General features: G+C 35.1%; 2 protein-coding genes across 31 annotated transcripts in view; both read left to right on the top strand.

Moving 5' to 3' along the window:
- The window catches only part of map4k5 (mitogen-activated protein kinase kinase kinase kinase 5), a 56,211-nt gene extending 54,078 nt beyond the window's left edge, over positions 1-2,133 (top strand). For 29 of the 30 annotated variants that reach the window (XR_015504960.1, XR_015504956.1, XR_015504961.1 and 26 more), the window contains one exon: positions 1,244-2,133. Coding sequence is in view for 23 of the 30 variants with exons in the window: in XM_087277574.1 (XP_087133700.1) it covers positions 1,244-1,331 (88 nt within the window). In the remaining 7 variants the exon portion in view is untranslated. 30 annotated transcript variants of the gene reach the window in all.
- Positions 2,134-4,575: 2,442 nt separating this feature from the next.
- On the top strand, positions 4,576-14,665 carry cdkl1 (cyclin dependent kinase like 1 (CDC2 related kinase)). The gene is given in 10 exon segments (NM_001003773.1): positions 4,576-4,768; positions 6,132-6,358; positions 8,775-8,896; positions 9,292-9,364; positions 11,452-11,542; positions 11,627-11,827; positions 12,053-12,135; positions 12,218-12,274; positions 12,357-12,512; positions 14,367-14,665. Coding segments are annotated over 9 exon segments (1,053 nt in total). The 5' UTR covers positions 4,576-4,768; positions 6,132-6,190; the 3' UTR covers positions 14,469-14,665.
- The last annotated feature ends 918 nt before the right edge of the window (positions 14,666-15,583 follow it).

Here is a 15,583-nt window from a genome sequence, read left to right as displayed (position 1 = left end):
TCTATAGTGAGGGAAGCCCTGGGTCAGGTTTATGAGGGGGACCTGAGCTTTGTGTGACGTACAGGGTTAAATTAGGTCTGTCAAAGCCCAACCTAGATGTTTTGTTTTTCTGCCCCAGCTGGGCCAGTCATTTCCTGCCAAAATTAATACTGCTAAAAGACAAAAAATAAAATGAAAGTTGTATGTGCATTATATTGTTTTAAATGTAATTAATTGTACTTGTCAAGATATGAAATTATTATAAAATATTAGCAAGATTATTATATAAACATGTTTAAATCTTCAGTACATACACATATAATGCAACTTTTTGACTATACTATGTGTATTTTACACACACATACATACATATATACATATATATATTATATTTAATTAATATTTTTAATTTAAATTTGTATTTGTTGTTATTTTAATTTATATATTTTATTTCATATATTATATTTAATTTTATTTTAATTTCATTATTTTACATTTTTATTTAAATTTAAATTATGTTAATTTTAAATTTATATTAGGATGTATTTAACATTTTTATATTTAAATTTATGTATTTTTATTTCATTTTAATTTATATTTAATTAAATTTACATTTTTATTTACTTTTTTTTGTTTATTTATTTTTTGCCCTTTACATTTGTCAGCTACAATACATTATTTTTGTAGTAGCTTGCAAGCACACAAACAAAAAGATCAGCAAATGTAAGAAAGGGCTGTCTGGGCCATCCTTATTGTTTAACTAAGCATTATGCATTAAGAGTTGTGATTAATTACAGTACTAATAATAAAAATAAACTTGCATTTAAAACCACTATAACGGAATACAATAATACAGAAATAAAAGCAGCATTATATTGACTTCAAAACCTCCTTTTTTATAAGGATAATCAGAGCTTTACTTGTCTGCCGCTTGTTTCTCTGAGTCAGTGAAACGTATCAGTGTCATCATACATCGACACCACGCACACAATGGCCCTGTACCACCTCAAGACCCTCGTTAGCACATGCTGTCTTTCTCTTTCACTCTCCCTCTGAGATCTCCATATTTTATTTACACTGGCAGTGCCAGGCCGGTGTCTGTGTGCTGTAATTTCATCTGCCGCCTGCTGCTGAGGACACGACCAGCCTCGCGCTCGCACCAACCTCACACAACCCCTCCACACTTGCATCATCGCCGCTTTTCTTCCACCCCTTTTAACCCCCGTATGGGATTTGTGTAATTAATGCATCTGTGCAATTTTAGGGTCGTTGTTCTGGAGAGCCGGCCTACAGATAACCCCACCGCTTACAGTAACCTCTACATCCTGGCGGGACACGAGAACAGTTATTAGCTCCACCTTCTCTGAGCCACTGCTGGAGCCTTTGTATCAGATCCACACCGACGCTGGACAACCACAGCTGAGCTGATGTGCAGACTGTGTTTAGTGCGAAATCTCACTGCAGTCTTATGCAGTAACACCGCCCACATGCCAGAGACCCCAGACGTCAAACAAACAAACAAACAAACAAACATAATCAAACATCATGCAGTTCAACAACAGCCGATTTCTGCAAATCAAGCAAGCTCTGCATTCAATACTCGTTTGTTTTTTAACCCTATTAAATGTAATCATTCTAAACATTTAAACCAATGTTAAAGGTGCAGAGATAGACCATTGAGCATGCATCGCAGCTCAGAAAGTGCCATAATAAGGGAACGGTTTTAATAAACTTAATTAACTTTGGAGGTTTTTGTTAACGGGGATTTCAGATGTCAGGCTTTTAATGCCTGCTTAATGGGAAGAGTTTTGGGAAAGTGAGCAAGTGAGAGTTATTTATTCAGCCGAGTCGTGTGGAGCATCTCACCCTCATGACTGAGTGAATATTTTTCTGCTGCAGGTCATTTTTTATTCTTTGTGTGTAGCTTTTACTTCCTCAGTTTCCGAGTAATATTTTAATTTTTCAGTTACCGCTTTTAAAAGTAAGTTTAATTCGATACTTGCACCATGTAAGCACTTTTGTACATGTTTCTTTTTGTATTTAAAAATGACAAAACATGGGAGATGCGAGGTTACTGTGATATCTCAAGTGTTTCCGTTGCTTTAGTTGTAATGTAAGCAGCTTTTGTAATAAAATGGCAACTTGTTAACACTTTGGGATGTTTTCTTGCGTGTTTGTGAAAATCTTTTTTTGGTAATTCACAGAAATATAGTGAACATGTGAATGCATTTGGACAAGCTCAATATAAAACATGAGCAATTCCATGCTAATGTCAACATTGCCATGAAAAATTATGTTTTCACCAAAATACAGAAGCTTTTTCAAGTTTTTTTTGTGTAAGGAAGCATTTTACAGTACTTTATAAAAGCTCAAATGTCTCGGACAATATTTTCAAACTATTATATTTAATTTACCAAAGTCACACGAGTGGCAATTTCACATCTGTCACATGCATAACAGAGTGATGTCACATCCGTAATTAAGATTTTCTCTCATAAATGCAAAAAAAAGCCTCATAAAATTAAGTCAATCATGTTTGTTCTATAGTGAGACATCTTTTATCCTCTTGATTGGCATTATTTCTTTTGGGTTGTGCAGTTTAATTCACAGAATCTCTACAAAAAATGTTGTATAGACTTTTTTTAGTCACATCCATAATGCATGTTTATTTTCCTTATTTTAAGTATAAAACATGTTTACAGATTGATATTTTTCTGGTCTCATTACTCTGTGGTTAGTTGTTTTGGAAATTTTAAACATGTTTCAATATAATGCTAACATATACTTTCTCTGTGAAAACATTTTTTGAGTTTTTATTGCAAATGTCTCATCTATAACGCTGGAATTGCTGGAATTGTGACGTTTTTTGTCATTTTCTATAACAAAATCCACACAAATAGGTAAAAAGCTCTCAAAACAAAAATGTTTGGAGATGTTTACTAGTCTGTATGTTTGCACAACACAGAAATACCTCCTTAAAATACAAAATGAGCAGATTTGATAAAGTGATTATACCAGATGTTGTATTTTGACATTTAAGACTGACTTGTGATTTCTCTTTGCTTATGGGTGAAGACCCATACACTGTTTGTTTAGTACCATTCCTCTTACTGTAAAAAATGTTGGACACTCCTGCTTTAATTGACTGTAGAGGGTTTTTTAATACAGTAAACTGACTTTAAGAGATATTTGGCAAAGTTTTACCAGCAAAAGTTTTAGATTTTCGATCATTTATGAACCTAAAATATCTTATCTAATTTATATGGTTGCATTTATTTTGTAATGAATTGTACCATAAAAACAGGTTAAATTGAATAGCATTAAATAAATAAATAAATAAATATATATATATATATATATATATATATATATATATATATATATATATATTTATATATATATATATATATATATATATATATAGCCCCTCTGAATTATTAGCCTCCTGTTTATTTTTCCTCAATTTCTGTTTACATTCTAAACATGATAACTGTAATAACTCATTTCTAACAGACTTATTTTATCTTTGCCATGATGACAGTAAATATTATTTTACTGGATATTTTTCAAGATACTTCTATGTGCAGCTTAGTGACATTTAAAAGCTTAATTAGGCAAGTTAATGTATAATGATGGTTTGTTCTGTAGACTATCGAGAAAAGAAAAAAAAAGCATAAAGGGGCTAATAATTTTGACCTTGAAATGGTTTAAAAAAATTAAACACTGCTTTTATTTTAGCCGAATTAAAACAAAGAAGACTTTCTCCAGAAGAAAAAAAATGATCAAACATACTGTGAAAATGTCCTTGCTCTGTTAAACATAGTTAAACATAATTTGGGAAATATTTAAAGAAAAAAAATTGAAAGGGGGGCTAATAACCTCAACTGTAATATATCCAAGTCATGGATATATTGTACAGTGACACTAATGTATTCAAATGAACAATGTAAACAGGTTTTTGGAAAAAAATAAAATAAAATTTGGAAGTCAAAATAAGAACAAAACTCTCCAAACCAAAGTGTCTGGATTATTGTTATTGATTATTGTAGATTTTCCAGTTATAGTTATAGACCATTTCAATGTGGTCTTGTCATTGACCCATAAGCATTTCCTGCTTGTTGTTAAACTATTTCATAACTGTAACCTGAGGCAATTCAATTCAAACATTATTTATCGATATGAAGCTCTTTTTGGATTCAAATAAGCTAAGGAAATTAAACATGTATGACATGAAATATGTGAAAACAACTGTTATCGTTTATATCCCTCAAAGTGGTCTATAGTATGCTCTGTGGCTTACTAAAGAAGCTGTTTAATTTCCTAATGTGGTAACACCTTTCTGCACCTTCTGCACGTACTATTATCACGCTTTCGCACAGCCCGTGTACGCGTCCACATGTGTAAACAACTGCGTTATTTTCCTTTTAATCGATAAACGCAGGATTTACAGTCCCTCTGTCTCGTAAATGACTGATCTGAGGTCAGGTCGAGCGGATTGTTTCGTGCCTTGAGAGTGTTGCCGTGCAGACTGAAGCGCGCGCACGGCGGAGGCGGAGTTTTGACGCGGTTTCTACGGCGACCGGCCGCTTGTAAATAGCGTGTTTTCTTCTCCATGCGAACTCAAACACATCTTCACGAAACACGGACACGGTTATATCTGTCCGTCTGATTATCCAAACACGAACTTCTCCGCTTAATTTGACGACACTTCATCTTGGTAGTTTGCTAATTGTTGTACACTTTCTTTTTATTAAGCTGTAAAGCGAATATTTTGATGATACGTTAGAAGGTAAGCTCGCTCTTTCATCTATATTCCATTAATACACAAGTTAGGGTGTTTGCATAGTGTATATATTGGTACTAAAGTTGAACACTATAAACTTGACAGTTTAGTAGCTACTTTTAGAGTAGTAAACAAGTAACATTCAACAAGAAATCATCTTGACCACACAGTCTCTGTTACTTAATAGTAATGTCAATAGCTTCCTTTCACTACGAGGAAGACTTACCTTTAAAATACATAACGTTACTGTCTTGGAGACTAACGTTAAATAGCTTCAGGAAAGAAAATGGTGACCTTTGAATATTAATTTTTAAAATAACATAAGGAAAATTAAGTTTTTGTTATATGCTCCTTGTATTTTAAGTTAGGCATCTCTGTAACTGCTCACAATTCAGTGTAAAGACAATAATACTGCATCAAAGCCTGCTGTAACCTACCTCAGCCTCTGGTAAAATGTATATTGTTGTAATTGTATAAATATATTTAAGTAACATCTGAGCAAGTATATTACTGTTTAACGAAATACATCTAACGTTAAATGCCATTTGAAATGATGGATCCCCACAACAATCTTTATATTTGCAAAAGTGACACCTCTGAAGCTGAATTTAGTTGTTTTTACAGATGCAGCTCAGGCTTAAATGGATACACCACAATTACAACTGTACACTTTTGATACTTGAGGTCAGTCTGAGCAGGTATAATTTAAAATGTCTAATGTGGCATTTTGTCTTCACACTGGATTTTGAGCAGGCACAAAGCAGCCTTAAATCATCTGTGTAGAGATCAAGTCAAGTTGACATTATTGTCATTTCAACAATATACAGTGTAGTACACGGTGAAACGAACATCAAACACATTAAACAACATATAAAATACTTTGTTAACTTTGTCATTAACTATACAAATTTTGAGATAAACTAAAGATAAAATAAAATAAGAATAAGAGTGCAAAAGTGTGGTTTGTGCAACATTTAGTGCAAATAAGACCGGACAGACAAGACAGGACAATAAACAGTAACGCCGACCAGTACGTTATGAGTACGAGATGCCGTAAATGTTAGTTTTTAAACAAAAAAATATGCGTGTCACTTTCTGTGTTTGTGGTTCATGTACTTACTGTAGTATTATCATTAAATTATGCACAAGTACATATTAAGCTTATAGTAAGTACATTGCTTACTACTTAAGCGCATAATTACAGTGTAACAAGAGCACCTTAAAATAAAACGTAACCCTATACATTGAAAGAATTTTTGACAACAAGTAATGTTAACTATAGTAAGTGCATAAAATAAAGTGTAACTACATTGTTACCAACTGCTCCATATATATATTTATCATTAACAAACCTCATGTTTTGCTTCAGGTTTGACATTTAGATCATCCTCGAGGTGACCGTTATCATAAGTTTGTCTTGCTGTAGCGATGGAGAAGTATGAGAAGATCAGTAAGATTGGCGAAGGCTCGTACGGCGTTGTGTTCAAGTGCAGGAATAAAGACACCGGACAGATTGTCGCCATCAAGAAGTTTGTGGAGTCTGAGGATGATCCCATCATTAAGAAAATAGCGCTCAGAGAAATCCGCATGCTGAAGGTAAACACTTAAAATGCTCATTTTAGACTGCTTTAAAATGCTGCTTCAGCAGGAAATCAAGACCTTTTAGATCCTGTTTTGTGCAGTTCTCATTTGTGCACTTAAAAATGACTCTCAGAGGTGTTATTGTGTCAGTATTGAGTGTATGGCAGCAGGATGTTTTAATAATCAGTGTTTGGAGCTCTTGTGCGATTTGCAAACTCTTTCCTTTGAGCTCAGAGCGAGGCTGTGGCTTTGAAGATCTGACCTGTCAGCCAACACTGGATTACCAATTAATTTCACTCTGTTATGCATGAATGGATGGATGGATAGATAAATATTCTTGTTGTTCCTTTCCACTCCCTTGAGGGTGTTTTCCTTTCTTTAATTAGGCTGAGCATGATAGCAGAGGTTACTGTACCACTGACTTGAGCTTTCAAGAGTGTGTGATATTGTCTATAAAAGGAGCTCAAGTTTATTTGATTATTATAACTACCTGTTTTTAAGTTAGTTTTAAGAAATATTGTTTCAGTCTAACCCATAACAGTTCTAAGATTTATTCTGGGATGGATGGATGATTTATTCTGTTGGTGATGTTGGAATTTCAGCATTTTTGCTTTATTATATTTTTATGTTTTACGTTTATTTGTTTAAATCTGTTTTTTATTTTCTGTTATTGTCATTTTTATATTCAATATTTATTCATTAATAAGATGTGAAGCTGGATGTTTTATAATAAATCCTTACATTTATATAGCACTTTTTGGACACTCAAATCATCCATCACCAGTCTGCAGCATCCACCTGGATGAGGACAGCACCCATATTGCCCCAGACCACACACCAGCAGACTGGTGGAGAGGAGACAGAGTGATGAAGCCAATTATGATATGGGGATGGTTAGGAGGCCATGATGGACAGAGGCCAGTGTGCAAATTTGGTCTGGATGTCATGAGAAACTGAGTCCCCCCCCCCCCGACGACCCTGGGTGATCCTATTGGTTCACTGGAGTTGTAACAGGCATAGTTTGCAGCACCTGATTAAAAAGTGTGTGTGTGTGTGCGTATATATAAATGCAGCGAAATCATGTGTAAATGATTGTAATATTAAAAGAGCGTTAAAATGACATAAAACATGTAGAATTTCACTTTCATGCCTTTATTTAAGATAGCCAACAACGTGCTACCACTTATGTAAATATATATTTACTTATAAATACATAAAAACATTAAAAAGACATCATTAAATGTTTACAAAGGTTTCAATTATTTTAACTATGCTTGTCTTTAACTTGTAGTTACCAATAATAATTTTTCTAATATGATAAGTCTCAATCTCAAGACTGAGAATAGATTATAAAAAGCACTTTTGATCAGGCATTCAATGCAATCGATCCATTGGGGTCCTAAGCAGACTCGATTGCAGGGGGACTCGATTTCTCACCACATCGGGGTTAAACCCCTACGCTTTTTTTGAAGGACATCCTTGGATTTTTAATGACCACATAGTGTAACATCTCATCCGAAAGATGGTGCTGACTATAGAGCTGTATAGAGTCCCCTTCCCTATACTGGGGCATTAGGACCCACACAGACCGCAGGTTGAGCAGCCCCTGCTGGTCCAAATAACACCACTTCCAGCAACAACCTAGCTTTCCCATGTGGTCTTCCATCCACGTACTGACCAGGCACAGCCCTGCTTAGCTTCAATGGGCGACCATGTGAGAGTTGCTAAGAGCTAGCTGCTGGCTAGCTTTTCTAATTAATATAGTATTTACTTTACGTGAAGTGTTTAAATTATATTACAAGTCCATAAATAGATATTTGTTTTGATTAAATAAAAAAAAGTTAAGTACTTTTGCTAAATTCATAACAAATTTGTAAAATTCTCCGGTGCTTAGTCGCTAGAACAATAAGCACATTTGTGAGCGTCATGTGAATTATACAAATGATCAGATATTCTACCTTTCATTGAAGCACAATTTGCTCTTAGGAACTTAAATCATGGCAGAGAACCATTGTCATATCATGGCAATTTGTAACTTTGATTTAGTGGCTAAATCGCATGAATGTGTACAATCTCATTCGTGCAAATTAGGACGATTTGTTCATCCCACAATGACAGTTGGGTTTAGGGATGGGCTTTGGTGCCTTCTTTGAAAAATATTACATATTCGTATACTGAACTCAGCTTGTATGCATTTGTACAAATTAGCCAGTAACCAGACAATGTATAAAATAGTTAGATCGGAAAATAGTTGATCACAAACTTGTTCCATTCATCATCAAAGCAAAAAGGTGACAAACAGATGTTCTAAAAGCTGCATTTGAAATTTGATTAGATTTGAAATAAGAAGCATTTTACAAGTGTTTAAAAATTTTTCTGATGCATTTGCATACAAATAAACTTTAATGTGGTCTTTACACTGTGTGTGCAGCAACTAAAACATCCAAACCTGGTGAATCTGATGGAGGTGTTCAGAAGAAAGAGAAAACTTCACCTGGTGTTTGAGTACTGCGACCACACTGTCCTGAATGAGCTGGACAGATACCCACGAGGGTGAGAACACACACACACACACACACACACACCTATAAACCGGCTCTGTGTTTCTCATGCTAACAGTCATATTGTTTTTGTTGCTATGCCACCCAGTGTGCCCTTACTGGAATGTTTACTGCAGGATGCATTTGCCCTCTGTGGTGCACTTGAGAGAGACGCTGTTAAACATTTAACAACATTTAACTCTTTCTGTGTCGTCCTCTTGATTTACAAGTCCAAAATCAACAAAGCTCACACAAAAGATGACTTATATATGCACATATACACACTATCTAGGGTTAGTGCAGGGCTCAGTAGGAGCACTGAGAAGAATGAATGCTTGGTTGAAGCAGAAAATGAGGTTTGTGCTCCTGTAAATCTATTGTGACGCCATTGTGTGTGTGTTCATTCAGTGTTCCAGAGCATATGGTTAAAAGCATCATCTGGCAAACACTTCAGGCTGTGAACTTCTGCCACAAACAAAATGTAAGACTTTTAAACGTGTTGCTACACTTTCCCAATCTTTTACTTTCTTAAAAACATTTTTAAGAAAAAAATAAAAAGAAACAACAAAAAAATACAGTAACTCTTTATTTTATGATTTTTGATGTGTAAAAAACGTTGTTGTATAGAAAAAGCATATTGTTCCTTAAAATAAATAATAATATTTTTAGATTTAAAAAGTAAAAATACATTGTATTAAGTAAAGTTTTTACAGTATTATCTTGTAAATAGCACTGTTTTATTTAAATTTTGTAGGAAGAATTATTGCATTAAAGCTTTTTTTTTATAAATTGTAATAAAAACCTATTTAATTTCCAATATGTTGAATGAAATTGAAACAAATGTTAGAAATGGTAAAGCTTTTGGTAACAACAATTTATTATTATTATTGTATACACTCACTAGCCACTTTGTTAGTTACACTTTACTAGTAGTGGGTTGCATCCACTTTTGACTTTAGAACTGCCTTAATCCTTTGTGGCATAGAATCAACAAGGTACTGGAAATATTCCTTAGAGAGTTTGGTCCATATTGACATGATAACATGATGCAAATTCCACCACATCCCAAAGGTGCTCTATTGGATTGAGATCTAGTGACTGTGGAGGCCATTTGAGCACATTGAACTCATTGTCATGTTCAAGAAACCAGTCTGAGATGATTCAAGCTTTATGAGATGGGACATTATCCAGCTGGAAATAGCCATCAGAAGATGAGTACACTGTGGTCATAAAGGGATGGACATGGTCAGCAACAATACTCATGTTGGTTGTGGTGTTGACACAAAGCTCAATTGGTACTAATGGGCCCAAAGTGCGCCAAGAAAATATAATTTACACTATTACACCACCATCAGCACCAGCCTGAACCGTTGATACAAGGCAGGATGGATCCATGCTTTCATGTTGTTGACGCCATATTCTGACCCTACCATTCGAATGTTGCAGCTGAAATCGAGACTCAGACCAGGGAACGTTTTTCTAATCTTCTATTGTCCAATTTTGGTGAGCCTGTGCAAATTGTAGCTTTAGTTTCCTGTTCTTAGCTGACAGGAGTTTCACCCAGTGTGGTCTTCTGCTACTGTAGCCCATCCACTTCAAGAACTTCTCTGAACGATGCTCTTCTGCATACCTTTGTAAAGAGTGGTTAGTTGAATTACTGTTGTCTTTCTGTCAGCTCGAATCAGTCTGGCCATTCTCCTCTGCCCTCTGGCATCCACAAGGCATGTGTGCTCACAGAACTGCCACTCACTGGATATTTTCTCTCTTTCTGACCATTCTCTGTAAACCCTAGAAAAGGTTGTGCGTGAAAATCCCAGTAGATCAGAAGTTTCTGATCAGCCCGCCTGGTGTCAACAACCATGCCATGTTCAATGTCCCTTAAAACACCTTTCTTTCTCATTCTGATGCTCGGTTTAAACTGCAGCAGATCTTTACCATGTCTAGGTGCATAAATGTATTAAGTTGCTGCCATGTGATTGGCTGATTAGAAATTAACGTTTATTAGCAGTTGGACAGGTGTACCTAATAAAGTGGCAGTTGAGTGTATATTATTATAATATATTATTTGTTTTTTATTATTGCTTATTCATTAATATATTTATTTTAATATCTAATTGAAAGTTTAGATTTATTATGTTATTTATTAAAAATATATATTTTATAGTAATTACAAGATTATTTTAATATGTAACAAATATGTTAATTTATTTATTTATTAACAGGCAACTGCAGGTTTAATATTTTTTTTATTTTTATTTTAATATGCAGTCTATAAAAATGCAATTATTTATTTATTTATTTATTCATTCATTAGTTTTTATGAAATAATTTCTTTTACATTTTTTAGTATATCCCCAACATCATGCTTTGACCTGTATATGTTTCATGAACAGCTGAATATAATAATAATATTATAATAAGTAATTATATAATAATATAGTTATTATCACTAGAGGCAGGATTGATTTAATTTAATCAGTCAGATAAACATGAGTAAAGTATCTTAAAACTGTCTTTAGATCAAATATTTGAATAGCCTCATGGAATTATTACCGATATGTGTTGTAGTGTATTCACCGAGATGTGAAGCCTGAAAACATTCTCATCACCAAACATCAGGTCATCAAACTCTGCGACTTCGGCTTTGCCAGGATTCTTAGTGCGTGAACAAATGCAATACACACTCACATTACACACTCTCTAACTTTAATGTTGTATCTAACACCTCATTCTTTATTTCCAGCGGGTCCATGTGATTATTACACAGATTATGTAGCGACACGGTGGTATCGAGCTCCAGAACTGTTAGTGGGAGACACACAGTACGGCCTGCCGGTAGACGTCTGGGCTGTAGGATGTGTTTTTGCGGAGCTACTCTCTGGCGCCCCCCTGTGGCCGGGCAAATCTGATGTAGACCAGCTGTATCTGATCAGGAAAACTCTGGGTAAGAGACACATTCATAAACCCCAGCTGTTCATATGCTGTAAGCATGCAACTTTCCTGCCTGCCTGATAAGCTAATATATAATATAATCTGAAATATTGTTATCGCTTTTTATTCTCTACTCTTCATCCATGTTAAGCTGCTTTGGCACAATCTACATTGTAAAAGCACTATAGAAATAAAGATGACTTGACTTAATAATTATGGTTTAATGTTGTGCTCATAGGTGAGTTGATTCCTCGACATCAACAGGTGTTCAGCACCAACCAGTTCTTTAGCGGCGTTTGTGTGCCTGAGCCACAGGAGATGGTGAGATGACCAGCAAGTGTTCATTCTGCAAAAGATCATTTGAGGAGATCTAAAAAATTAACCCTCTCTTTCAAATGAATAGGAACCTCTTGAACTGAAGTATCCCAACTTGTCGTACCAGGCACTGAGCCTCATGAAGGTCAGTTAAACACACAGTAAGCGCACAATGTTCATACACTGCACATTCAGAGTCAGTGTCAGCACATCTGCGTGTGTTTTAGGGTTGTCTGCGGATGGATCCGGCTGAGAGGTTGTCCTGTGAGCAGTTACTGGAACAGCCCTACTTTGACAGTCTGCGAGAGGAGAGCGAGAGTGTGACGCGTGAACTGGACCGCAAGAAACGAACACGGCAGCCACGCAAACACCTGCCACCTGGGGTCTGTTGACATTAAACACTCATACCTTGCCTGTGTCACCCTCTGTTACCAATCATTCAAATAGTTTAAAGATGCAGTATGTAAGTTTGACGCCCAGTGGTTGAATTAGGTATTGCATGCCTGGTTCAAAACAAACGCAAGCACAAGTGTGCCTGACTATCAAGCCTAAAGGCTGATTTAAATAAAAGCAATACACGCGATAGAAGGAATATTTTCCATATTAAAGTAGTTTTCACGTGCTTTATTCAGTGTTAAATGCTAACAATGTGAGTTTGAATGCCATTTTACATGACATTGATTGCCATGTAATGAAAGCAGCAGTTTCCCAGGGATGGGTTGCAGCTGGAAGGGCATCCCCTGCATAAAACATATGCTGGATAAGTTGGCGGTTCATTCCGCTGTGGAGACCCCAGATTAATAAAGGGACTAAGCCGAAAAGAAAATGAATGAATGAATGGATGAATAAAAGCAGCAGCAGATAGTTTCACCACATATCTTGAAAATAAAATAAACAGTTTAAAAAAATGAACTTTAGCACTGTGACTCTGAAAGGCAACACATATCAGTGATTCAGCATGTACATTTAAAAAAGTAAAAAGGTTGAATATGCAGTCATTAGGTTATAAACGTTACCATTTCATTGGAGTGCAGTAAGTGCACTATTCTGTGCTTCTGAATGGCTGTATTTAAATTTCTGTGGTGTTTCATCTGTTGCAAACAGCCAAATTGCTTATCAATGCAAATCTAGTCACTTAATGTGTTGTTAGGACACAGGGTGATAATGTAACCTGCTCACCTAATGTTTACGTTCTTAATATTTATATTATTATTTGCTAATTATTTAATAACCTCATGTGGAACTCTGAATCTTCGTCTCATTTCGGAGTCTGCTACTGTCCACCGGAGGTCGCATTTCAGTTACAGATGCACACTTTGAGAGCCTTCCTGACTGAATGAATAAAATTCCTGGTTTTCCATCAAGGCAACCCGGGGTGCTGAAATATAAGTGGCTAAACTAGCAGTGGGCTAGTTTAAAGAACCAAAACAAAGACAAAGACAGTCGTTCCACCATGTAACGCACATTATCAAAGCAGAATATCTGACTTCAGCATTGTTTTTCAGATAAACAAGAATGTTCACTTAGCATGTTTCTTAAATATCTGCAAACATATTGTAGCATTTTTATGCTTTAGAAGAGGCAAAAACTCACATACAGCACCTTTAAACTATACTGTAAAGGGCCAGTCAAACATTTTAAATCATTAGGGTTTGAAGCATGTAAAACCCTATTGTAATGTAATTGATATAATTTTCTAAGAACACCATCATGCCCTGAAACTGATTAGGCAGACAAAACTGCAAGTACAGTGTGATAGGGGTTGTTCGGGACTACTTTGCACCTCTGCAGTCCATCAAATCAGCCATTAAACATCAAAGATTATTTAATAAAACAACATTCGCAAATTAGTTCTACATTTTTCTTTGGTTAAACCACTTTAGTAAAAGTTGGAAACCACTACACTTAAGTGATCTAGACTCTCTAGCAGCACTTTTAATATTACACAGCACTGCTGTTTTTTGTAATGAAAATAATTAGAAATATAGCTTATCTTGAATTGTAATGTTTTGCAATAATACAATATCACATAAAAACATCAGAGTTGTTGCATGTTTGATCAGTTAAGTGCAACTATGATGACCTAACAAACTCATTCATGAATGTCACCAACCCCAAACTTCTGTACAGTATGTTTTGAAATGGAATATAAAAATAGCTGCACTGTGAAATAAACCATTAATATATTATGACTTACAATTGTAAATCTCTAATCTTTTTCAATATTTTCTTGTCAGTATCTGCCTCAGTTGGCTAGCAGCACCGTCTTTCCTGCAGTGGAGAACAGAAGAAACTACAACAACCTGCGCAAATTCAACTATCATCTTCCCAACATATGATGGAAGACGACTCATCGGGAACCTGAGATGTGACCATCCACCTCCCAGCTGGTGTGTGTGTGTGTGTGTGTGAGTGAGACAGACAAAGGGCTCTGCTCTGCCTGTAGAACAATGATGTCACACTGCCAAAGCAAAGACTCACAGAGGCATTTCTGTCACATGTAAATGACAACAGCAATAATAACATTCAAATCAAATGTTGTGCTGTGCTTATAGTTTGTTAAGACACTGACATCAGCGCTGTAGAAGAGACCATTTTTTTTTTTAGATCCAGATATTTTTCTTTATTCTAAATCCTAATGATGCTTCGTGTACGGCTATGAGGGGGGAAAAAAGACAGCTAGACAATCCTCAGTTTCTTTGGATGTACTGCATCGTCTAGGTATTTAAGTAAAATGTTTATATTTATTTTATTCTACAAAGTTTTTTTTTTTTTTCAGAAAACTGGTCCAATTTAGATTTAAAAATGAGAATTATTATCTGAAAAAAATGAAGTTCTTTAAATCGGCATGAAATCAGAATTTATTCTTCTTATATATACATAAATAAATAAATATATATATATATATATATATATATATATATATATATATATATATAACAATTCTGTTTGCGAAATTTAGTCCCTTGTTCTTATCATCATCGGGCATCTGCTGACTGTGGACAGTAATCCTCCACAACTGAATGCAAACTAGCATTAAAATCTTCCTGTTTTATTTAGCAATGGTCCAAACAGTTCCCAAAGGACGAAATCGTGCATCAGCCTGCTTTTTTAAATTTAATTTAGGAACCATTTCTATTGGATGTACGTCACCATATGGGGAAAAGGACAAACTTAACTCCTTTCTCATGCCAACATTAAATGACAATACTTGCAAGAAATTTCCTCAATAGTTTGCAGCACAAACAAAGTTAAATAAAATATTTAACATTGTACTGAAACACATACATACCAAACCAGTACACATCCAGAGAAACTGAGCATTTCCAAAAGGTCTTTTTCCATAGCTGTATGTTTGAATAGTGTATATGCATGATTAAAGTCACTTCTAGAGTCATAACCAGGCCCAGACAGAATCTACAACATTTTATTATATATATATATATATATATAT

Source organism: Danio rerio, chromosome 13 (assembly GCF_052040795.2).
Source record: "Danio rerio strain M-AB ecotype USA chromosome 13, GRCz13ab, whole genome shotgun sequence".
In the NCBI taxonomy this organism is placed as follows: Eukaryota; Metazoa; Chordata; class Actinopteri; order Cypriniformes; family Danionidae; genus Danio; species Danio rerio.
The sequence above is the reverse complement of the archived record's forward strand: the minus strand, read 5'-3'. Positions and strand labels throughout refer to the sequence as shown.